At 33.2% G+C, this 25,803-nt stretch overlaps 1 protein-coding gene across 1 annotated transcript in view; it reads left to right on the top strand.

Moving 5' to 3' along the window:
• Positions 1-287: 287 nt before the first annotated feature.
• Efcab13 (EF-hand calcium binding domain 13) overlaps positions 288-25,803 on the top strand; it is a 44,421-nt gene continuing 18,905 nt past the window's right edge. Inside the window, exons 1-9 of the mRNA XM_046420921.2 lie at positions 288-766; positions 1,343-1,458; positions 4,711-4,865; positions 9,185-9,299; positions 13,079-13,129; positions 13,843-13,973; positions 15,111-15,193; positions 17,626-17,769; positions 23,106-23,180. Coding sequence (XP_046276877.1) covers positions 1,429-1,458; positions 4,711-4,865; positions 9,185-9,299; positions 13,079-13,129; positions 13,843-13,973; positions 15,111-15,193; positions 17,626-17,769; positions 23,106-23,180 — 784 coding nt within the window. The 5' untranslated portion in view covers positions 288-766; positions 1,343-1,428. The remainder of the gene's footprint in view (positions 767-1,342; positions 1,459-4,710; positions 4,866-9,184; positions 9,300-13,078; positions 13,130-13,842; positions 13,974-15,110; positions 15,194-17,625; positions 17,770-23,105; positions 23,181-25,803) is intronic.

The raw sequence follows: 25,803 nt of genomic DNA, 5'->3' as shown, positions 1-25,803 counted from the left end.
TTCCAGAGATAGTAGATATATCACATTCAAAATTAATTACTATAGCATATTTCAGAAATAAATGCAAACAATTTAAAAGTGATGGGTGTCTATTTGACAGAATAATGATACTTCACAATATGAAAAAGACACTGATGGATACAACTAGAATTGTAATATATAACATTACTAATAATGTAATAAATAGCTGTTCAGATGTGGCTCAGATATGAGTAAAAAAAATTGTGACAATTTTGGGAATTTCCAGAAGTGTTGGTTATTACTGTCGCATGATGCCACAGTCTGGCTGGGCACAATCAGGAGCCACTTGTCAAAAGAAACTAACTTTATTTTTAGAACCACACACGACAAACAAAATAGTCTCTCAGGAAAAACCCTCAGAGCCTCAACTGCCACCACCGGCTTTCCCCAAGCCTCTCTCTCCCACACAAGCTTCTCTCCACCTCCCACAATCCTCCTGCTCTTGAGGCTGATTGGCTGGGTCACGTGGGCGGAGCCAAAAAAGTCCCCCAATGAGCAGCTCCGTGGTCTGAAAGGGCAGGGAAACAGCCCAATGAGCATCACCGCAGAGGAGCCAATCAGCTAGATGTTGCTGGGGTCGAGGAGCCAATCAGCTAGATGTTGCTGGGGCGGCTGTGAGCCAATCATCAGCCGGCAGCTGGAAGTTTGCTGGAAGCAGCTGGAAGTTTGCTGGGGCCCCTTCGGCTGTGGCTCTCAACAGCATGATGTGAAATCCACAGTCTCAAGTGAAGCTAAAACATCTTTGGTTTGTAGTAGTATTGTTTTGAAGGCAGTGTTGTATGGTGCTGAAGAGCATGTGCTTTTGAGTTAGATTGCCTAAATTCAAATTCTGATTCCATTACTTGCTGGCTGTGTGGTCTTGGGAAATTTCATTTCTCTCCAAGTCTTTATTTTTCTCATCTGTAAAATAGGGATAATGGCAATTCCTTAAAGGACAATTGTGAAGAATAAATTAAATAATTCATGTCATAGTGTTTATCATAATGTTTAGCACATAGTAAGCATTTGTTAGCTGGTGATTGCTGTTTCTGTAGTTCTACTCCTTAGGGTTTATTTGAATAAATATAATTGGATTTCTCTGCTTTTTGTGCCACTTGAGGTGCATTTATTTACTTCTCTTTATACCACAAAGGGACTGGGTGCTCTCCTGTGATTTATAATCTAATAATTGCTTTATTATGTCCATGTATCTGCAATGCTAGGTATTATACCTTAAGAGAGTGTTACACTGAAGAGATAACTTCAGGTAGATAAATATAACTATAAATATAATTACTTAAATTTCCTAAATAGACATATGATTTTTTTTCTATTTCTGCAGGAAATCCTTTTGCACTGTTGCTCAATCATACTTGTTGATCAAGGCCTTTTAATCCTGAAGAGCAGAATTTATCTCTCAGCAGAAAGATGGAAACAAAAGAACATTTGTTCTGCCAGGTATTTGTTCAAGACAGTTTTTAAAGATTCCCTGTATTTTTTAGTTTATATTATTATACATCTATGATCATTAAGCAAATTTAGAGAGTAATAAAGTCCTCAGGAACCTGCCTAATATCTGAGATGATTTTTGAGCTCTTTTAGTGAACATATGTTGGACTGTCATCTAACAACCCAACTAGTACCATACCAAGAGAATTTCTGTGGGGTGTGATGGGAATATCTTTTGAATGTAGCAACCTGGATAATTCTTCAAGAGATCAAAGAATTTAAACTGTCTTCCAAAGTGGCTGTTACCATTTGCATTCCCACCAACAATGAATGAGTTCCGTTTGTTCCACTTTCTTGTTCATATTTGTTACTTATAGTGTTTGGGATTTTCACGTTTTTAAAATAGTGTCATTGAATTTTAAAATTATTTTAAAATTGGCAAATAATAATTGTGTATATTTAAGGGATACAAATTGGTGTTTTCAGCTGTGTATATGTAATTGAATGATTCTGTCAAGATCATTCCATTGTTTCCATCACCTCATCAACTTATCATTTTTGATATAAGAATATTAAAAATTTGTTCTTTCAGCCATTTTGAAATACACAATACATTATTAACAAGTGTTGTTACCATACAGTGCATCAGTTCACTAAACTCTTCCAGTGTAACTGTAACTTTGTACTCTTTCCTTTTCCCCATCCCTCCCTCTTCTCCAGCCTCTGGTAAACAGCTTTTTACTATGTGTCTATGAGATCAGGGTTTTTATATTTTACATATAAGTGAGTTCATGCAGGGTTGTCTTTCTATACCTGGCTTATTACATGTAGCTTTCAGTCTTATCCATGGCGTTGGATATGACAGAATTTCCTTCCTTTTAAGCCTGAATAGTATTCCATTGTGTTGATATACTACAATTTTTTTTTTATCTATTTGTCCATGGACACCAAGGTTGATTTTATATTGTGGCTATTGTGAATAATGTTAAAATCAATCTGGGAATGCAGATATCTCTCTGACATACTATTTAGTTCCTCTGAATATATACCCAAAAGTGGACTTGCTGAATCATATGATAATTCTATTTTTAGTTTTTTGAGGAACCTTCATACTATTTTCCAAAAATGGCTATACCAATCAATGTTCCAACCAACAGTTTGTAAGGGTTTCCTTTTCTTCAGATCCTTGCCAATCCTTGATATTTTTTTTTATCTTTTTGATAATAGCTATTCTAACAGGTGTGAAGTAGTATCACTGGTTGTAATTTATTTGCATTTCATAATGATTAGAGATATTGAACATTTTCTTTCAAATCTGTTGGTCATTTGTACTTTTTTTTCAGTACTAGGGATTGAACCCAGGGTGTTTTTCCACTGAGCTACATCCCAAGTCCTTTTATTTTTTAACTTGAGATAGGATCTTGCTAAGTTGCTGAGGCTGGCCTTGAATTTGCAGTTCTCCTGGTTCAGTCTTCTGAATTGCTGGGATTACAGGCATATGCTACTGCACCTGGTTTATACGTGTTTATTTTTGAGAATTGTCGGTTCAGATTCTTTGCCAACTTTTTAATTGGATTGTTTTCTTGATATGTTTAGGTTCCTTATATAGTTTGGATATTAACCCTTTATCAGGTGTATGGTTTGCTTATTTTTTTCCCACTCTGTGGATTGTGTCATCATGCTGTTGTTTCCTTTGCTGTGCAGAAGGTTTTTAGTTTGATGCAATCCCCTTCTTGTTTTATTTTTTCCTTTTTTGGTGCTGGGGATCAAACCCAGGGCCTTATGCATGATAGGCAAGTGATCTACTACTGAGCTGTAGCACAGTCCTTCATTCAGTCTTAATAGTCGGTTTTTACTTTTATTATCTGTGCTTTCTGGGTCATATTAAAAAAAACCCCGCCATTACCAGTGTTGTGGCACTTTTCCCAAAGGTTTTCCTCTAGTAGCTTTGTAATTTATTTTACCCATTTTGAGTCAATTTTATATATTCAAATTAGACAAGTAGTGTCTAATTTCATTCTTTTCTTTTTTAATTTCATTCTTTTACATGTGGATATCCAGTTTTCCAACCACCATTTGTTGAAGATACTGTCATTTCCCTATTGTATGTTCTTGCCACGCCTGTCAACAATCAGCTGACTGTAATACTTGAGTTATTTCTGAGTTTTCAATCCTATTCTAGTTTTTATGCTAGTACCACGTTGTTTTGATTACTATAGCTTTATAATGCATTTTGAAATGAGGAAGTGTGATGGCTCTGACTTTGTTTTGCTTCAGATTGCTTTGGTTTTTTGGGGTCTTTTCTGATTTAATACAAATTTTAGGATTTAAAAAAATTTTTTTTTTTTAAAATGATATTGGAATTATCACAGGAATTGCATCAAATATGCTTTGGATAGTATGGATGTTTTTATTTTTTAGTTGTAGATGAACACAATGTCTTTATTTTATTTATCCATGTGGTGCTGAGGATCAAACCCAGGGCCCCACATGTGTGAGGTGAGCACTCTACCACTGAGCCACAACCCCAGTCCCTCAATGTCTTATAGTTTTCATTATTGAATTTTCACCATTCTGACAGGTGTGTAGTGGTATCTTGTTTTAATTTGCAATTTCCTGGTGACAGTTGATGTTGAGCATCTTTTTATATGCGTATTTGCTATCTTTACATTTTCTTTGGTGAAGTATTTGTACAGATCATTTACCCTTTTAAAAATGGGTTGTTCTTTTCTGATTGCTGTTTCAAGAGTCTTTTGTATATTATGGATAATAGTCCTTTATGAGGTATGTTCTTTGCAAATGTTTTCTCCCAGTATTTATCCTCTCCTTCTCATGATAAGTTTGTTCATAGAGCAAAATATTTAAATTTTAATGGAGTCAAGTTGATTAGTTATTTCTTTCATGGATCATGCCTTTGATTTGTATGTAATTTTTATGATTAAAACTATTGCTTTGTAAAGCATATGGTAAATATTTTCAATCTGATGCCTTAAGAACTAGATTCAGGTATTGTTAAATATATTAATGAATGCCATGTATTTTAGAGGTTCATAATGCATTGAGGAAAACTGATGATATTTAAAGTAGGTCATCTGAAATAATAATGCACTAATGAATAAAATCATTTTTAACAAAATTCCCTTTGGTAGCATTATTTGAGAATAAATACTGATCTAACATGAATTATTGGACCCAGAATGTTGCATTTGATGTATAGGTACAAAGAGAACATGGATAATTGTGACTCTTGATTGTTCACAGGCAGAAGAAAATATTGGCTTATCAGTTAATAACTCTTCTGGAACCAACTTGCAAACAAGAAATATTGAAAACAAGAAATACATCAAATTTTCTAAAATAGTGGAGAACAAAGTTTCACCTGAAATTAGGGGTTATAATCCAGAACATAAAAATGTGTAAGTTAAAAATGCTGATCTTAACTTTATTGAATTATGCTTTTGTTAGTGCCAAACATATAGTTTATGTTGCTTATTTGTGGTCATTCTTTCAGGAGCATAGCTTTAAATCTTAAATAGCCATTCTTACATTCTTTGCTCACTTCTGTCACAACTATATTGAAGTCTGTTATCTATCATAGAATACCAGTTAGAAGAGAGCAATTATCAAAATTATCAATGTGTCTGTAAGTTTATCTTTTTTTTTTCCTTGCGATGCTGGGGATTGAACCCAGGGCCTTGAACATGTGAAGCAAGCACTCTACCAACTAAGCTATATCCCCAGACCATATAAATTTATCTTAGGGGGCTAGGGATGTGGCTCAAGCGGTAGCGCGCTCTCGACTGGCATGCGTGCGGCCCGGGTTCGATCCTCAGCACCACATACAAACAAAGATGTTGTGTCCGCTGAAAACTAAAAATAAATATTAAAAAAAATATATCTTAAAGATAATTTAGGAAGGAAATAAAAGTGTTCTTCTATCTGAGCTTGGGTTACTGGTTTCCATAAAATTAAACCATTTGAATATTTGTTAATTCTTTTTTTTGTATATTTCATTGCCTTGGTTACCTTTTGTTAGTTACAAAAGAAGCTCTAGCCTTTCACATATATGCAGGATAAATAATACTTATTTTTAATATAAATTAAAATTTTTAATTTCTTACATACATGGCAATAGTGGAGTGCATTACATTCATAACTATCCATTCACAGCACAATTTTTCGTAACTCTGAAAGTATGTTCACGCCAAATTATGCCATTATACATGAGCTCTCTATTTTTTTTGCATTACAATTCTTAATACGCTTTTATACCACAGTTTATCCATATCTCTGTTTAAAAGATTGGAATAGAAAACTTGCTTCTTGTAAAAAGAAGAAAGCTCTAAGAAAACATTCTGGATATATCTCACTTTATCTTTGTCCACCTATATGCTTGTCTTACCAATTGGTGAAGTTGGAAATTATCTGAGCATTGTGATTAAAGAGGCACTTAAACCCAAATCTCCTCTACTTACCATAAATTTGTATTTCTACTTTATTTAATCTAACATTTTTATCATGATTTCTGTTAGATGGCAAAAGCAAGTCAATTGTTTCCAGAAGATCACAATAGAACTTGTTATCTAATAAGAAGTAGAAGGTAGGGGGAATGTCCCTTACCTTGTTTCTTTAGCATTGTTCAAAGTAGGTTAGTACCTTGGAGACACATGCCCCAAAGGAATGGAATACAGGACAAATATTTTAAAACTATTCATTATTTATACCAAATCATCTCTATTCCATAAGATGTTGGAGCAGCTCAAAATTTAAAAACATACTTAAAAAAGAAGATGAAACACCACAATCATGTAGTAGAGTGGAAGCCATGATTGAACCAGTTATAGGAAGACTCAGTTTCATGAGGGATATATAGGGAAGAGGTGAGAGAGACAAAGCAGCAGTAGATTCTAGGCTGTGACCCATTAATGGTCATGAAATTAATTGTCATGAAATCAGTTTAGAAAGTCACTACTAGTTGCTGGGCATGGTTGTACATTCTTGTGATCCTAGCAACTTGGGAGGCTGATGCAGGAAGATCACAAGTTCAACGCCAGCCTCAATAACTTAGTAAGGCCCTAAACATCTTAGTGAGATCCTGTCTCAAAATAAAGAAGGGCTGGGGATGTAGCTCAGTGGTTAAGCACCACCCGTGAGTTCAATACTCATTACCAAAAAAAAAAAAAAGTAAAGAAAACAAAACCAAAAAACCCCCAAACCAACCCCCAAATTATATAACAACAACAACAAAAACCCAAACATACAAAAAGAAAGTCACTACTATTTTTTTCTTTTTGAAGGATAGTTTAGAACTGATTACATTAGAGTACTTTTCACATAATATAGATAAGTATTGTTTTGTGGAATAGTTTGTCATTATATATTCTCTTTCTGAACTGTTTCTCAATAGAAAATTTATGTTAGCCTATTTATTTTCAAAATAGTTGAAAGTCATTGCCTATGGGACCAGCGGTCTGTAGAGGGGACTAAGTAAGATAGGTAATTTCTATTTCAGGATAGGAATTTGGGGGATTGGATTTAAAAGGGAAACAGAAGCTGGGTACCCTGGCGCATGCCTCTAATCCCAGCAACTCAGGAGGCTCAGGCAGGAGAATTGTGAGTTTAAAGCCAGCCTCAGCAAAAGTGAGGCACTAAGCAACTCAGTGAGACCCTGTCTCTAAATAAAATACAAAGTACAGCTGGGGATATGGCTCAATGGTTGAGTGCCCCTGAGTTCAACCCCCAGCACTCCTCTCCCCATAAATAAATAAATAAAATAAAATAAATTAAAAAAAATAAAAAGGATACAGAGTCCAAAGGGCAAAGTATCTGCTGGATGTATGATAAAATATTCTCTTATTTTACAAGTTTGTTTAGGACTAAATTTACCTAAAACTATTAAATATATAACTTAGTCATTATCCTGTGTATTACCTAGGCAGGTCTTGCTCTAAAAAGAAGGAACCATTTCTGAAAAAACTTTTAGTTCTGTGAACAAGGAAGAGTAAGATATTACTCCAAGTATGAGGAGCTGCAACTCAGTTGATGTGAATACTGGACAGGAGCAAATCTATGGGGTTTGCCATAGTAAGTCCCAATTTGTCTGCAGGTTAGAATTATGTGGGTATTTTTTAAAAATTTCAATATCAGACCACATCCAAACACTTAAACCAATATTTGGGAATGGGACATAGGTATTAGTGTTTTCTGAAGCTCCCCAGGTAATTACAATGTGAAGAAGACAAGTTTGGAATCTAGTTCAGCCTGGAATCATTCCTAGTCAACAGTGTTTAAAGAACACAAAAATAATTTTATGTTTGTCCTTGAAATTTAGATATATCCTGGATTATCTGAAGTAAAACTATGTAGTTTTACAAGAGCATTGGTCTTGTCTCTTCCAGTTTGATTCAGGCTAATTGTATTTATCTTGTTGTATTATGTGATGTTTGTGTTGTGAAAATTCTTTGTAGTACAATAGGAAGTGGAAATAAGAAATAAAAGTAACAAGAAAGCAAATTATTAAAAGGCAGTTCAGCCTCTAGTGCCCAGACTTTAGCCTTGAAATACCACTTCTTATTAAAAGGCTCTTTGGAGATGTGGCAAATTTCAGGTAGAGAAAATATACAGAGAGGCCCAGAACATCTTGATTTCCACAGATAAGAAAAGTAAGGAAGAATGTTACCAGTGATACATCAGGAGGACTTAAGTGCCTACTTGAAGAAGCTCCTGCCTTTTCCCACTGAAGATGAGAAAATTAGAGCATCAATAAAGAATAATTTTTACAGGGATTAAACTACATCAAATATACTTAAATTCATGTATTCAAAATTATACAGAGAGTCAATTGGACATTATGTACTTCCTGAAGGAAAAAACACCACTTAAAAAAACAAGTGGTTTTGTACTTCCCCCTAAAAAATTAAACATTAACATGATCAAACTTTAGAATCCTATGATCATGATGAAACTTCCAGCAAAATCCAGATTGGAAAATATACGGGACAAATGACATCATCATCATCATTTTCATCATCGTCGAAAAATGAAAGGAGAAGCTATAGATAAATGGAGATTTAAGACAGATTAGCCAACTATAACATGGGGACTTTATTGAATCTGATGCAAATTATTGAAACAGTTTATATTGTTTAAGTGACAACCGGAAACTTGAACTCTGATTATCTTACTTTATGATATTAAGAAATACCTGTTAATATTTCAGGGGTCATAATAGCATTTTAGATGTTTTTTATAGAAAAAAACACCTAATGTATATTATGGAGATATATATTTGAAATCTTTACAGATGAGACTGGGTGCAGTGGCATAGCCTGTAATCCCAGCTACTTGGGAGTTGGAAGGTGGTTCATAAGTTTGAGGCCAGCCTTAGCCATTTAGCAAGACCCTGTTTCAAAATAAAAAAATGAAAAATTATGGAGATTTAGCTCAGTAGTAGTGTGTCTCTAGGTTCAGTCACCAGTACTCCTCCCCAAAAGATCTTTGTAATGAAATAATATGATACTGGGATTTACCTCAAAATAATAAAGGATAAGAGCAGGGGTAAGGATATAGATGGAAAAAGACTGGCCTTAGTGAAGCTGGGTGATAGTTACATGTGGGGGATCATTACATTATTCTATTTTGGTTTATGTTTGAAAATTTCCATAATTAAATGTTGAAAAGAAGGAAAGAGGAAGAAAAGCAATCTAGGAGTTATTCTGATTTCTGTGTGATTCAGGTATAAAACATCAGTATTCCTATGTAGAGAAGAAAAATCCTCTGATTTTTCAGGAGCAAAAAAGTTCAGGAGAGAGAAAAGTTTACAAGTACAACTGCACAGTACAAGAACTGAGGTAAATATTTGGAAATTTTCCTTTCACCTTCAAATATTTGTCCAAGTTTTAAAATGTCACTATTTTAAGTGTTACTTCTCCTTCCTCTTCCTCTCTTTTTCCTGAGTCACATTCCTACCCCTTTTTAAAAAATTTATATTTTGTGTCAGGGCCTTGCTAAGTTTCTAAGGCTGGCTTTGAACTTGTGATCCTCCTGCCCCAGCCTCTCTCTTTTTCTTCTTCTTTCTTTCTTTCTTTTTTTTTTTTAAACTTTGGAGTCTCATGTTGCCCTGGCTGGAGTTGATCCTGCCTCAGCTTCCTGACTTTAGGAGTACACCGTCATGCTTGGTTTTCCTTCTTTTTTAAAAAAAAATAAAATAAAGAATCCTTTCAGAAGATGATGAAAATTTGTCCTTTTTTCTCCATTAAACCGATTTTAGTTTTTAAACCTGTGTCCTCTGCTGACATTTCTGCTATTTTAAAAATGAGCCTAGTGTTTCTTGGTTTGTGGCAGCATAACCTCAGTCTCTGCCTTCATCTTCACATGGGTCTTTATGTCCTTCTCTCCTGTATCTCAAATTTCCCTCTTCCTTATTTTTGTGAACATATCCATTATTGGATATCTCATTTCAAGACCCTTAACTTATATCTACAAAGAATTTTTCTCCAAAATAAGGTTATATTCACAGGTTCCAGAGATTAGAACATTGACATATCTTTTTGTGGAGGCATCATTCAACTTCCTACATTTGCTTATTTTTTAAAGTTTATTTCCATTCCAATTTCATTCAGAGCTTTTTAAATAAAATCATTCTTTTTAGATATGCATGACAGTAGAGTGTATTTTGACATATTACACATACCTGGAGTGTAAATTCTAACTAGGATCCCATTCTTCTGGTTTTACATGATATGGAGATTCACTGTGACGTACAAAGAAAAGATATGTCTGATTCATTCTATTGTCTTTCCTATTCTTATCCCTGCTCCCTTCCCTTCATTCCCCTTTGTCCAATCCAGTAAATTTCTATTCTTCCCCCTCCTCTCCTTGTTTGTGTGTTAGCATCTGTGTATCAAAGAGAACATTCAACCTTTGTCTTTTGGGGATTGGCTTATTTCACTTAGCACGATAGTCTCCAGCTCCATCCATTTACTGGCAAAAGTCATAAAATTCTTCTTTATGACTGAGTAATATTTCATTGTGTATATATACCACATTTTCTTTATCCATTCATTTGTTGAGGGGCACCAAGGTTGGTTCCATAGCTTATCTATTGTGAATTGAACTGCTATAAATTTTGATGTGACTGTGTCACTGTAGTATGCTGATTTTAAGTCCTTTTGGATTTAAACCAAGGAGTGGGATAATTGGGTCAAATGGTGATTCTATTCTAAGTTTTTTGAGGAATTTTGACTGCTTTCCAGAGTAGTTGCACCACCTTTCAGTCCATCAGCAATATATGAGAGTACCTTTTTCCCTACATCCTCACTAACATTTTATTTTCATTTGTATTCTTGATAATTGCTCTTCTGACTGGAGTGAAATGGATTCTCAATGTAGTTTTAATTTGCATTTCTCTAATTGCTAGAGATGATGAATCTTTTTTTGTATATTTGTTTACCATTCTTATGTCTTCTATGAAATGCTTTGGCAGTAACTTGAAGAACTTTAAATTAACCCTGTGACCTTGCTATGCATCCATTGCTCATTAATAACTACATCCTAATAATACCCATTCTCCTCATGATTCCTCAAGTTCACATTACTGTTCCACTAGGGCAAGGCACTGCTTGTGTCCCCTGTTTCCCAGATGAGTTCAATCATTCTCTTTTTAGTGTGAACAAGAGAGGCATATTTCAGTTAATATGTTTGGCCAGAAGTAGCCATAGAAAGTGTGCAGCCATACAGCGAGTGGCTGCCCTGCAAGCATCTCAGTTGTTTTTCACAATTCATAATCCATCTTCTTTCAGCCCTGGTAGCAATTTCTCTAGAAGACATTTTCAGAGATTCCTTGGAGATCTTCTCTGTCTTGGGCTCCCACCTCTGGCAAATGAATGATGATGGCAAGAATTGTTTCTGGGACATAGTTGTCAATCTTGATCAATTAGACTATGATAAATGAGAGTTTCCACTGCTAAGAATTAGAAAAATGACATTTTTTCTAAAGAAAGCTGCTACATCAAGGGGGTATCATTTCCTGGTGCCCAGTGTTCTCCCTGTGCTTCTTTCAGCACCTGGGTAGCACAGAAGCATAGGGCTCCTAAGCATAGGAGGAACCTGGAAACGGATCTGAAGAATGGCAGACTCCTCATACTAACTCCTACATTTCCTTTTTATTTTTCTATTTTGATATTTGTTGTGCTTCCTAAATCTGAAGTTGAATGCCTTTCTTCAGTTTTGTAAAATTTGAGTTCATTTCTGTTAAGAGAATTTCTTCTCCCTTAATCTTTTACTATCCTTCTGATTCTTGTTAGAAGATGTATATTAGACCTTATGATTCTGTTCTTCATGTTCTTTCACATTTGTATTAACTCTATGTTACTATAATAAAATACCTGAGAAATTAACTTATAAATGGAAAAAGCTTTATTTTGTCCTATGTTTCTGGAATTTTCAGTCCAAGATCAATGGCTCCATTCTTTGGGCCTCTGATGGGGCAGGAATATATATATATGTAATGGCAGGAATATGTTGCAGAGCAAACCACAACCCTCATGAGCTAAGAAGCAGAAAAGTGAGACAGAGACTAGGATTCCATAGTCCCTTTGAAGTCATGCTTCCAGTGATCTAAAGGCCTGTCATGGAGTTCCACCTCTCAAAGCTTCTACTACCTCCAGACTTAGCCCAGGGACCAAGTCTTTACATAGCAACCCATTAAACTATAGCAAGATTATTTCACATTGTTTTTATCTATTTCTCTTTTTCTTTCTTGTATTTTGTAATTTTTCCTTATGTACTTTGTGGTACACTTGTTCTTCATCCACCTGAATTTAATTTGCAGTTTAGCCTTCCCATTGAGATTTTTTAAAAATATTTTTTTAGTTGTTGATAGACCTTTATTTTATTTATTTATATGTGATGCTGAGAGTCAAACCCAGTGCCTCACACATGCCAGGCAAGTGCACTACTGCTGAGCCCCAGAACCAGCCCCCCATTGAGAATTTTATGTTTTTTTTTTTTTTTAGTTGTAGGTGGACACAATACCTTTATTTTTTACGTGGTGCTGAGGATTGAACCCAGAGCCTCACACATGCTAGACAAATGCTCTACCACTGAGCCACAACCCCAGCTTCCCCATTGAGATTTTAATTTCAGTGATTATATTTTTTAATTCTAAAAGTTTTATTTGTTGATTTTAAAAATCTGTCTTAAATCATATTCTTTGCTCATTTTCCTTAGTTACTTCACTAAGGGTATCTGATAAAGATTGGTATCTGATAAATATATGAAATCTTTGAGAATCTAAATCTGTCATTTTGTATGATTCTCATTTATATTAACTGTGTCCTTGAACATTTTATATTTTGTTCATTCTTTCACATATACTTGATCTACATTTATGGGAGTCTCATGATAAATCTCTGTACCTCCAAGAGAATTTTTTTGAGAATTTACATTTGCTTCTGCCTTGCACTTCTTAACTGTTATATGTCTGGGATCACTTTAAATGAATTTTTAAAATTTCTATTTTCCTGGCCCGCATATTTAGTGTAAATTTGAATTCAAAATTTGTGTGTGCCTGGAGACATGGCTATAACTGATGAGGAGAAATGGTCTTTCTTCTTTTTCTGTTTTCCAGCCCAGAGTTGAGACAGAAAGAAACCATACTTGGCATACTCCTCCAGTGAAGGTAAGTTTTTTCCTAGCCTATTCTTGCTGAGAACATTGATTTGAAGATTTTGGGATCTCAGTACCAATTTCTATCAATCTTTTGTGGCTTGAGTTTGTTTTCTATATTCTGAGTAGTCTTTGAAACTCAAAGTTATAGGTTCCATGTAAAATTGAAGACATCTATAATAGAGTCCTCCTTTTCTAAAGTGGTATTTATTTATCTAGCTGTTTGTCTATATCTATTATCTATTTATCTAGCTGTTTGTCTCTTAAATCATGTTTGTATATGCAGGGGTAAGTGGTAATTTACTCAATCTTGAAAATAATTACCTGTGTCATTTGAATAACTGTGTTGATTCTTCACATTATTTTGTACCTGTAGTTAAAATCTGTTTATGTAGCCTAGTCTGGTGGCTGAGTCATGTTGTTGTCACTATACCATAGGTTTTCCCTGTGCTGTAAAATTCATGACTGCAAATTGACAGAATATGAATTAGAAGGCAATTAGTGGTATACGTAAGAAAAACATGGCTTTGCAGAAAGAACATCGTATAGTTTATTTAAAAACTTAGCACATATGAAATGCAATTTAATTACAGAAAGCAATTTTACATCAGAAGCATAGCTAGGTGAGAAGCTCAAGTTATGATTATCTTTTAAGAGGTTAATTTTCTAAGAGTGATGGATTACTAGGGTTATCTCAGGCACCAACGTACTTGCTTTTGGACCTAGATTGCCTCTCCCTCTCTGAAGCTGTCAAAGGAGGAGATGACCAGGAAAGAAAGCACTTTATGCCAGTTGCCGAATCAGTACCATGTTCCCAAGACTTCATTACCTCTTTATACATCTTCCTCACTTATTCGGTATTAAATTATTGTATTCTATTCCTTAACTATTGCTTCAAGATTGGGTTTTTTATTTTCCAGAGTTATGTGTCTCTTTTGCATACGTAATGTCAAATATTTTTTGCAAATTAAGAGACTGTGCTCTTAGGATCAAGTAGAGATAAGAGCACTGTACTTGGGATTGGAAGACTTAAATTGAGTACTAATTGACATCATATTTTAGTTTAGGCTCTTGTAAAATTCACTTTACATTTCTGGGCCTCATTTTCCACTTTTGTACAAGAATCTTGTATTATATACACTCTTAATATTTCTTCTAATACTGATGATATATAATTTATTTATTTATAATAGTATCAAAGGAATCATCTTTTCCAGACATTTTTACTGACAGGTGATGAAATCTTTGATTCGTTGGCTGTTTAAACATTTAAAAAAAAATTTTTTTTTTAGTTGTTGATGAACCTTTTTTTAAAATTTATTCATTTATATGTGGTGCTAAGAATTGAACCCAGTGCTTCATGCATTCTAGGCAAGTGGTCTACCACTGAGCTACAACCTAGGCCCTAAAGATGTTTTTATTTGCCTTATTATAAAACTTTCTTTAAAAAATTGCTGTGACTTATAATAGGAAAAATTGGACCACAATGAAAGAATGACGTCTATTTTCTGACTAGGCTCAGTAAATTCTATTCCTTACAGATACAGTGTGTAAAAGAAACAAGGTGGGAATTCTAGGGGAAGAATATGAAACTCTATCACTGGAAAATTCTTTGGGAAAGGTTCTTATGATGAAAAAGAGAGAGAGGGAGGGAGGGAGGGAGAAGGAGAGAGAGAGAGGGAGGGAGAGAGGGAGGGAGGGAGGGGGAGAGAGAGAGGGAGGGAGGGAGGGAGGGGAGAGAAGCAGGTAGATATGAATCTCAGGCTATTGATAGATTTGCTAATATTTTTTAAAAAATTTTTAGTTGTAGATGGACTCAATACCTTTAATTAATTAATTAATTATGGTGCTGAGAATCGAACCCAGTGCTTCACATGTGCTAGGCAAGCCCTCTACCACTAAGCTACAACCCCAGACCCGGTTTGCTAATATTTTAAAATGTAGTTTTATATAATTGTATTTGCTGCTTTCTAATGTGGATGTTTCTTTGACAGGGAAAAGAAAATACATTCTAACCTCTCCCTGACATTATATGAAGAAATACCTCAAGGACATTTTTATGCAGAAGAATTAAGTGGTAATAAGAAGTTCTAGAATTACTTGAATAAATTTCCTGATTATATGCTCTTTCAGCAGTTAGTGCTTATTTTTCCATTCCCAGTGGCTTATGATATGAACTGATATTACATTATATAATAAATGCTGCAGGCCCTGAGAAAACAAAAGTAGACTTTTGCTCAATAGAGCAAAAGTATCTTTTGCTCTATTGATTTAACTGGAATATTCTCATCAGCACCTTTTAAAAAATTATTATTACTATTTTTAGTTGTCAATGAACCTTTATTTTATTTATTTATATGTGGTACTGAAACTCAAACCTAGTAGTGCCTCACACATGCTAGGCAAGTGCTCTACCGCTAAGCCATAGCCCTAACCCTTATCAGTACCTTTATGCTAAGGCGTATTCTACCCTTTACTCCTTCTTGACATTAACCTCTACCATAACTTGGGCTTCTTCTTTGTATTTATGGACTAATTTGGCATAGTTTTCTTTCTTTCTTAACTCTGCCCGTCGTATTAGCTTAGTGTCCAAGTATATAACCCCTATGCTGCTCTAGCTTCCCACCTCTATTTCTCTGACCAGAAATCACAGCTGCAAATCATGATGGTCATCATGTTGAAATCTAGACTTTCATGTCTTGTTCTCTGTTCACAATCTCTTATACTCTTAGCTCTTTTTATTTACAATTTCATTTCCTTGACCTCTGTATTTGGTGTACAATATGATTTCTAGCCCTAGCTACTTTTTTAGCACAGTTGGCATTCCTTTAAGTTTTGGCCAGAGCTCTCTCCTATTTCCTTTGGTACCTATTTCAAATAGTAATTTCTATCCTCAAATCCTCAACCCTATCACACCTATTTGTTAAAATTTTAAAAACCTTTTATTTAATTAAAATATTAAGATTTGCTTCTCTGAAATATATGAAAGTGGATATTTTCTCCCCCATTTCTTTTTGTTCTTAAAAATTTTTATTATGGTAAAAATGCTTAGCATGAGATCTACCTTCTTAACAGTTTTAAGTGTAAAATACAGTATTGTTATCTATAGGGACAAAATTGTACAGCAGAGCTCTAGAACTTATTTATTTTGTGTAAATTTTTATTTTGTTTATTGCTATATTGCCCAGGCTTACCTTGAATTTGTGATCCTCCTGCTTCAGTATGAAATGTAACTAAACTTTTATGTCCATGCTTAACAACTTCCTGCTTTCTCCTCCCCCGTTCCTGGCAACCACAGTTCTATTCTTGGCTTCATGAGTTTGATTGTTTTAGACATATTATGCAAGTAGAATCACACAGTATTTGTCCTTCTATGACTGGCTCATTTAACTCACATAATGTCCTCTAGGCTCATCCATGTTATAGTGTATTACATGATTTTCTTCTTTTTAAAGGCTGAATAATATTCCATTATGTGTATATACTACACTTTTTTTTCCTTTAAATCCACTCATCTTTTGGTGGACATTCAGGCTGTTTCAACATCTTGGCTATTGTGAAAAGTGCTGCCATGAACATGGAAATGCTAATGTCTCTTTGAGATTCTGACTTCAGTTGTTTTGAATTAATACCCCGAAGTGGGATTGCTGGATCATGTAGCTTTATTTATTTCAGAATTTTCATAAAGGCTGTTTGTTGGGAGGAATCTTCCTAAACTCCTTGCTCTTCCTACCCATAAACTTACCTTTAAACACCATCCATAGTCTTCCCTTTTATCTCTTTGGAAAAGTTTTTCTGTCACCAGACTAATTCTTTCACTTCTAACTTGGGTTCATTTTTTTTTTTTTTTTTTTTTGCTTCCACAGGATCTTTTCTTTACCAATTTTATATTCATTACTTTTCAGAGAAGTGTCTTCAGTTGTTTTCATTAGTTATTCCATTTTTTTTGCTTCCCATTTCACTGAAATCTGGCTTCACATCCAGTATTCCAGTAAAACTTTTATTATTAATAAAGTCACTGTTGTAATTTAAAAGATCTTTCTTTTGTATTCAGTGCTGTTTCCTGAAAATAAAATTTAGTAGTTACTGAACTATACCAAATTTAGTTCAACAGATTTTTTTTTTTTGATATTCTATTCTGAAGTAGGAGCGGAAACCAAAGAATGAAAAGTCTTGCCTCAGTTCAGTAAATGATATCGATATGCAAGCAGTCTATGATACCAAGATATTTGGTTGAGGTAGATACTGAGTGCTATGAGAGCACAGAGGAAGTATTAAAAATTTCCAGGGAAACCTTTTCCTATGTGATCTTTGCATGACTTTTCTGACAATTTCTCAATGTCTCCAGATATATCTAAATAAATCATGAGCTAGATTTTAAAGAATCTGAGAAACAAATGTTTACTCCCCTTTCTTCTTTTAATGATTATTTTTTTCAAGAGAGTAGGGGGAATAAGGATATTTATTCTTTTGAATTAATTAACTAAATGTTTTGTTATGTGTGTGCAGAACTTCTTAAAGCCTGTAAAATTTTTAGTAAAATTCAAAGTGGTAAGATTTATGTGAATGATCTGCCAATGGTCCTTGGTACCTTGAAGATTTCTATAAGTGATTCAGAAATGCTACAGGCACTAAAGACTATTGATATCAATGGTAAGTTTTTTTCTTTTCCATATTAATTTAAGCTGGTCATATTGTAAATTATATGAAAGATAATCTTTAAAATGTTATAAAACATAATTTTTGTCACATGTTCTAAAACACTTTTGTTTTAAAAACATTATCTGATGATAATGGGTCAATAATTTTTTTAATAAAAATTGGGCCTCAGGTACACATAATTTTACTGATTTCCAGATTGGATTATAATGTATTCTCATCATTGGTCTATGGATGGTTAACTTAATCATATTTAGTTGTGCAGTGGTATTCAATAATATAATAAATATCTGACCTGACCACCCAAAATGAAAACTAGGACCTTGATAATAAACTTTCACCTATCCATAAAGTTTATTAAATAACCCATTCTTTTTTTCCCAACCTGATGTAAGCATTTTTTTGAGTCCTAGCTTATTATTTTCTTGCTTTTCTTTTTATAGTTTTATTGTTATGGATATATATTTCTGTAAAATAGATAAGAATTATAACTTTTTTGTTTTTGAAACTTTAGTAAAAAATTTATCATAATGTATGAATCTTTTGGGGCTTTTTCAGTTATTAGATGACTAAGATTTATTCGTATTGTTTCATGCTTCTTTTGGTTTGTTTAGTCATTTGCATAATATTGTGTGAATATATCACATCTTATCCATCTACTCTCTCATTGATGAGCACTGAGTTTCTTTCTAAGTTTTTGCTACTGTGAAAAGTATTTGGCATGACAGGTTTCCTGATATGTATGTACTAGGGTTATTCTTGAGTATATACTTATAAGTAGAGTTACTAAACTATAGGTATATAAATTAATGCCATACTGTTGTCCAAAGAAGTTGTACCACTTTACATATTCACTAGTAAGTAATATACCCAAGTAAGGTATCCTGTGGATCCACTTTCTTTTCAATATTTGGTGTGTTTAAACTTTTTTTAAAAAAATATATTTTTTGAGCTGTAATTGAACACATAGTATTTTTATTTTTTTATGTGGTGCTGAGGATTGAACCCAGTGCCTCACACTTGCGAGGCAAGCACTTTACCACTGAGCTATTGTCCCAGCTCCATGTTTAAACTTTTTTAAAATTGGTTTTCTTAGTATACATGATTTTATTTTATTTTATTTTATTTTGGTACTGGGGATTTAACCCAGGGGCCCTTAACCACTGAAATACATCCCCAACTCTTTATTATTTTTTATTTTGAGACAGGGTCTTGCTGTTACTGAGGGCATCACTAAGTGGCTGAGGCTGGCCTTGAACTTGGATCCTCCTGCCTCAGCTTCCCAAATCGCTGGGATTATAGGGGTACACCACTGCACCAGTTTAGACATTTACTTTTATTAATTACATTTTATAAAGTGGTACTATGAAATAAGGAAGCATTTCTTAAACAAGGCAAAAAAGGTTTGAGTGTAATAGGAGGAGTTTGGGCTTATAAGAAGAGGTTAATAAATTTTATATATTTGACCATATTAAAATAAAAAAACTTTTGTTTGCCAAAAAACACCTTAAAGTGAAAACATGTTACAAACTTGGAGATATTTGAATTTCACACAAGTGAAAAAGAATTAGTTTTAAGACCATTTAAAAAAACCCGTACAAATTAATAGCAAACAATGAGGTAGAAAAATAGGCAAGACATATTTTACATAAAAGTATTTTTCATAAAAGAAAACACATATAGCCAATACTTATATTAAAAGTTTATTCAGTTTGTAATCCCAGCTACTCAAGAGTCTAAGGAAGGAGGATCACAAATTTGAGGCAAGCCTTGGCAATTTAGTGAGGCCTTGTCTCAAAATAAAATTTAAAAATGACAAATTTAAATAATGATATCAGTCCTACATTTAAAAAGTCCTGAGGGTGTAGCAAATCACTAAATATGTGATTTTAATCAGTCTCATATTGATTAATGGTGAAGTTACCTCTAAAATATTTGCTCCTACAAATAATAATGCCTAAAGAACATTTGTACATAAACTCTTTCACATTTGTTCAAACATTTCTATAGAACAGATTTTTAGAAATAAGAAAGCTGAGTTAAAGAATATAACACTTTGACAGGTATTGCAAAATTGTCCTATTCCTCACACAAAGTTTCCCTAAGTCTAGCGCCCCCATAATGACCATGAGTGTCCTTTAGAAGTATGAGTTCTAAATTCTATTTATATTGACTATAAGTTATTATTTTTAGAAATTCCATGGGTGATTTTCAGGTAGTCCATTAAGTGGTCCCTCTCAATGTGATTTTTAAATTTGATTTCTTTACCATTTTTAAAATTACCTATGGGAAATGGTTTATGTAAAATTATGTTATTAAGGTATTATTTTGCCTGAAACAAATATAGAATGGAATAAGTTAATGAATTTATAAGATCAGGTAGCATGTATGTCATCAAGTCAATATTTTATGCCTGATTGCACTATTTGCTCTTGATAGGAATTAAGAAAAGCACATATGTCATTATGATTATAGATATTCATCCTTGTTTATATCAACCTAACTTAAGTTTAAAATGACAGAGAAAAAGTACCCAAAACCTGCAAATCTTGGTTTTATTTTTCATCTCTCAATACAATGTAATGCAGAAACTGTGCTTCTTTTAAAAGATATTTCTTGGCAATGGAAACATGAAACTGAAGATGTATTTTCTTATCTATCCTGAAAACTTATCACAAAGCGTGGATCTTTTTTTGTGAGAAGCCTTGATTATTAATAGTGGGAAAATGTTCAAACTTGGATTTTCTTGAGCACACATCTTATCTTTAAATATCCTAGAAGGATGTTTATCCCTTATGTGAGTCATACATGATTGGCAAGATCTTGTTTGTGTGCCCTGGGAATGTTAACTTACTCTGTGACTTGGATAAAAGAAAAAAATTTGAAAATAAATTTCCATAAAATACCTCAATTCACTCCAGAACTCTTGATACTTTTAAAAAGAATTTTGAAGGAGATATTAGAAAAATTAATAGCTCTGACATTTCCCTTGAATATGTCATGGCTCATTGCTTCACAGCGATATTTATTTTGCCAAATGTTCTAGAAGAAATATAGCTGTTAAAGTTGTCATCTTCATCTGCATCAGAACCTTGAATTATTTCCTTTTCAAGAGTTTTTGTCAAGAAATTGAAGAAAACATGAAATTCTCTGATATATTTATGAGTAGTTTGCATATAGTTTTATTAAGGTATAATTGACATACAATAAGCTGCACATATTTAAAGTGTCCAATTTGATAAACTTTGAGATATGTATTCACCTATGAAACACTATATTCAACATTATGAGTTTATTCATCACCTCTAGTTTCTTTATATTCTTTTTTAAGCCTTTAGTTTCTTTTTCCATCCCAAATCCATTCCTAGGCAAATCCCATCCTGCTTCAGTCACAGTAGATTAGTTTATATTTTCTAGAATTTTTATATAAATGGAGCGTGCAGTTTTTACTTTTTTTAGTGTGGTTTCTTTCACTTCAACTTATGTTGAGGTTTATCCATGCTTTTATGTGTATTGATAATTCATTCGTTTTTATTGCAGAATACTATTCCATTATATGGATATACAATGATTTGTTTTTTCATCTATGAATTGAAAGACTTTGGTTTGTTTTCAGTTTGGGATATTACAAATAAAACTAGAATAAACACTTATATATCTATATATATTTATGATTATATTCTTTCATTTATCTTGAGTAAATACCTAGCAGTAGAATTATATGCAAGTCCTTTATTGGATAAGTGATTAGTAAAATATTTCCTTCCAGTCTGGCTTGTCTTTTCATTAAGAATGTCTTGAAAAAGCAGAAGTTCCTACTTTTGATGAAGTCCAGTCTACATTTTTTTCTTTTATGGATTGTGCTTTTGATGTCTTATCTGAAAGCTCTTTGCCTAAATGGTCACAATGAAGTCAGAAAACAAGTCAAGTAGTTGATTAAAATTTGGACAGATGTTTCACTAATTTTGAAGGAAAGAAGAGCCCTCTTTCAAGTTGTTACACTGAAGAAATTTGGAGGCAGATAACAAGCTTCCTAATATTGAAGAAAGTATTTTTATGGTATGGAAATGAGAGCAATTAAGCCTTTTCAGTTTCTTTGCAGTTAGAAGCCTGGAGGCAATTGGATGGAAGCACTGAAGTGTTTTTACTTCTGCTCAGATGACATTAAATAGAAATGCAGATTTATAATTATTTTTTTCTGGTGTCCATAGCATCATTGATCTATAAATCCTGACAAAATTAACCTCATTTATTTAAAGACAGAAAGAAATGAAATCAAAATTATTTAACTTGAAGAATCTTGACAAATTGATTTTTCTTTTTTCTTTTTTTTTTTAAATATTTATTTATTTATTTTAGTTTTTTGGCGGACACAACATTTTTGTTTGTATGTGGTGCTGAGGATCGAACCCGGGCCGCAGGCACACCAGGCGAGCACGCTACCGCTTGAGCCACATCCCCAGCCCCGACAAATTGATTTTTCTTGATAAGGATCTATTTTTGTTCAGAAAGTGAATTTTAAAAACCCCGATTCTGTGCTTTGGCAGATTTTGTGAATCAGGATTTTCATCTCTGACTGTCATTAGAGATGACTTATGCACCCTCATGACAAAAGCACTGCATAATTTCAACTTCTTTTTCAAACCAAACAACCACAATTTCTTATAAAAATCATCATTTGTACAATTTAGATTTCCTTTCTTTTTTTCTTTTAAGAAATAGTCATTATTTTTTACATGAAAAATGAGATGACTTCTCTGGTAAGTATTATTTTAATATTGTGCAGTATTTTGTTCATGTATTTTAATGGGGAGAGGGAAAGAAATGAGGTGAGATAAATCTTTTACAAGAATCTCAACTGGATCCCTAACCTCCCCAGAAAGGCTTGGAACCACTTTTCTATAGCACAGTGAAATCAGTTCTATCCTCTAAGTATAAAACCCATTATGCTTAATCACTTCTCAGGTAAAATTGGCATGTTTTATATATATATATATATATATTTTTTTTTACATCTAATTATAAATATAAACATTAGAGTCTTAAACCGAGATCATTACAGATCTACAGTCCTAGTTCATAGCATTTCTGTTATTGCTGGTGCACTATTTACTATTTAATTATAACACGTAACTTTTTTTCTGGTAAGTTTTCTTTACATATAGTGTTATTGTTGACTGCTCTTGTGTACAGACAATGGTATTCTAACATCATCAGTTAATCCTATTTACATTTTTTAGCTTGTATTTTTATTTTATGTTTTTAATGAGTTTACTGATATTATTTGCTGATGGGATTTTTTTCCTTCTCTTTCTGAACCATTTTTATAGTTAATGGAATGCTGGATTTTTCAAATTTCCTTAAGGCTGTGAATGATATTTCTTATGTGACCTCTCAGGATTCAGGTAAAAAGACTATTCTTCAAAAGTATAGAAGAGAATGTTTTGATAGTAACTAATTTTAGGGTGGGGTGGGCATATTAATTTGTTTTTTCAGAATCTCTCACTGGGAAAGTGAGACATGAGTCCTCTCCCATTCTCACAAAGACATTAAAAAGTCTGGATCATTGCCACAACATCCTTTCTATCTCCAGTTATGAGTTAATTTGTTTTAAACACTACTTGTGTCATGCCATTTTCTTGCTCAAGAATTTAGGTGCTCTTTTGAGAAGGGTCTGTTCAGTTCTTTTGCCCATTTATTGATTGGGTTATTTGTTTTTGTTTTTTGGTGTTAAGTTTCTTGAGTTCTTTGTATATCTTGGAAATTAATGCCCTGTCTGAGGAACAGGTGGCAAGATTGTCTTCCATTCTGTAGGCTCTCTCTTCATGCTCTTGTCTGTTTCTTTTACTGTGAAGGAGCTTTTTAGTTATATATAACTAAAAGAACCAATTTAAAAAAATAATTTAGATGCTCTTCCTATTATATAAATTTTTATGCTAAGCTTCCTCACATCTTTAAAATTTTGCTTGCACTTGTTTTTCCACAGAAATTTTCCCAGGTTAATTAGTCTAATTAATCTCCATACATGTCAATTTCATTCTTACTTTTATGTGTGGTGTGTGTGTGTATGTGTGTGTGTGTGTTTGTGTGTTTGTGTGTGTGTGTGTGTGGGGGGGGGTGTTTTCTGTTGAAGTTTCGTATTTCTTCTCTACCCCTGACAGTATTTCTATTTGGTTGAAGTATTCTGAGACTAATCAAAGACTCTCACATTTCTTTTGTTTTTTCCTCTTAAAACAAAACATAACAATTCATTTACTCTGTCAGGAATTTGCTTGTATTTCTCCCTGAAAATTTGGATATTATGGTTTGCCTAACGACTTAGTTTACATTATAAATAAATTGTAAATATAGTGATTGAATGGAGTATTCATGTTAATGATAGAAACAGTACTTCTACAAGTTTGAGACCTCTAATATTCATGACTTGTTCTTGGCTTCTTCATTAGGTAAGATCAAGTTTCCCTGAGCAATTGTTGGTATTATCTAATTTTATAGTTAACAGACTCTTTTTTCTTAGAATCAAAGATGTTTGAATTTGATAGTCCTTGTATTTCCAGAAAAGCATGCAAATATGCAAGAAAAATTGTTTATTCACTTATGTAATAAATGTTACTAAATGTCTACCTTATATAGCAATGAACAATGCATGTAAGATGATGCTTGGTTTGCTTTTCCTTTTTGACTACTTATTTCCTACTTGACATCTTGATTAACTTTTATAACATTGAGATTTTTCTTGATATTCTTTGTCTACTTGGTTTTTGACTTACAAATTGTTCCTGACTAAAGGTTCATGTGTGGATTCCTAAGTACTGCCTTCTTGTTGAACCACTAGTGAGAATAGCTTATTGACTTCAATATATTCCTTGCTCTTTTAAGTCCTGGCTTCCTATATTGATCTTATTTTCTATTTGCGGTTGAAGTGTTCTGAGACTAATCAAAGATTCTCACATTTCTTTTTTTTCCTTTTAAAACAAAATATAACAATTTATTATTTTTATAAAATATCCAAGCAATATGTGTATAAACCTACAAAAGACCCTCTTTAACTTTTCCTACCTTGCTATAGTTTAATATTGACTTTAAAAATCCTTTTTATATGCCACAATGGACACACACACACTTAACAGAGTTTATGCATGTCTTGTCAAGAAAAAATGAGTTATCAATTACCAGGTAGAGGAGAGTTAGAAGACCTAGAACTTGTAAAAGTTGGGAATCTAGAAATCTCTCCAGAAAATGACCGGAAAAATATAAATGTCTTTTACTTTAAGAAAACGGGAGGTTTTGCTAACATTTCTCCCCCCCCCCACATGATGTCTCATTATTTCTATTTCTTAATTGTGAAATTTGACATTTTTAACATAATTACTGGGTATTTATATATATTTTTTCTATAAATTGTCTTTTCATGTTTATTGTCCGTTTTAAAAACTGTCTTGTTTATTTCTTATTGATTTGTTAGGGTTTTCATATTCTGGCTGCTGATTCTTTGTTACAAATGTTTTTTCCTATTATAATGTTTTTTTTTCTTTTAAATATTTTTTTAGTTGTTGATAGACCTTTATTTTATTTATTTATATGTGGTGCTGAGAATTGAACCCAGTGCCTCACACATGCCACGCAGTGTGCTACTGCTGAGCCAGAGCCTCAGCCTCCTCCTTCTGCATTGTTTTTCTTTTAATTTTAGAGTGATATATTTTTTGAAATAAGAATGTTAAATTTAATCATAGAATTTATTAACTTTCTTTTATTTCTTCTGAATAAAGAAATAATAACTTTGCTAACACACACACATTTTTATCATGATTATTGGCTCTTGTTTTTCAAGGTTCCTGTGAACTTGGGGACAAGGAGATGAGAATAGAGCAAGTTAAAATGTCACAAAACTCACTGTTTCTTAATGAGAGCCATCCATTTTTTTTTTCTTTTGAGGACACTTCTTGGATTGCTAGAAGCCTTTGTTTTATTTCTAGAAGTTTGAAAAAAGTTGATTGTGACAATTTTTGCCAGTGTTCTCATTGCTTT

This window comes from Marmota monax, unplaced genomic scaffold, assembly GCF_021218885.2.
Source record: "Marmota monax isolate L192 unplaced genomic scaffold, Marmota_monax_Labrador192_F-V1.1 WCK01_AAM20220418_F8-fsc00322, whole genome shotgun sequence".
NCBI classification, from domain to species: domain Eukaryota; kingdom Metazoa; phylum Chordata; class Mammalia; order Rodentia; family Sciuridae; genus Marmota; species Marmota monax.
The sequence above is the reverse complement of the archived record's forward strand: the minus strand, read 5'-3'. Positions and strand labels throughout refer to the sequence as shown.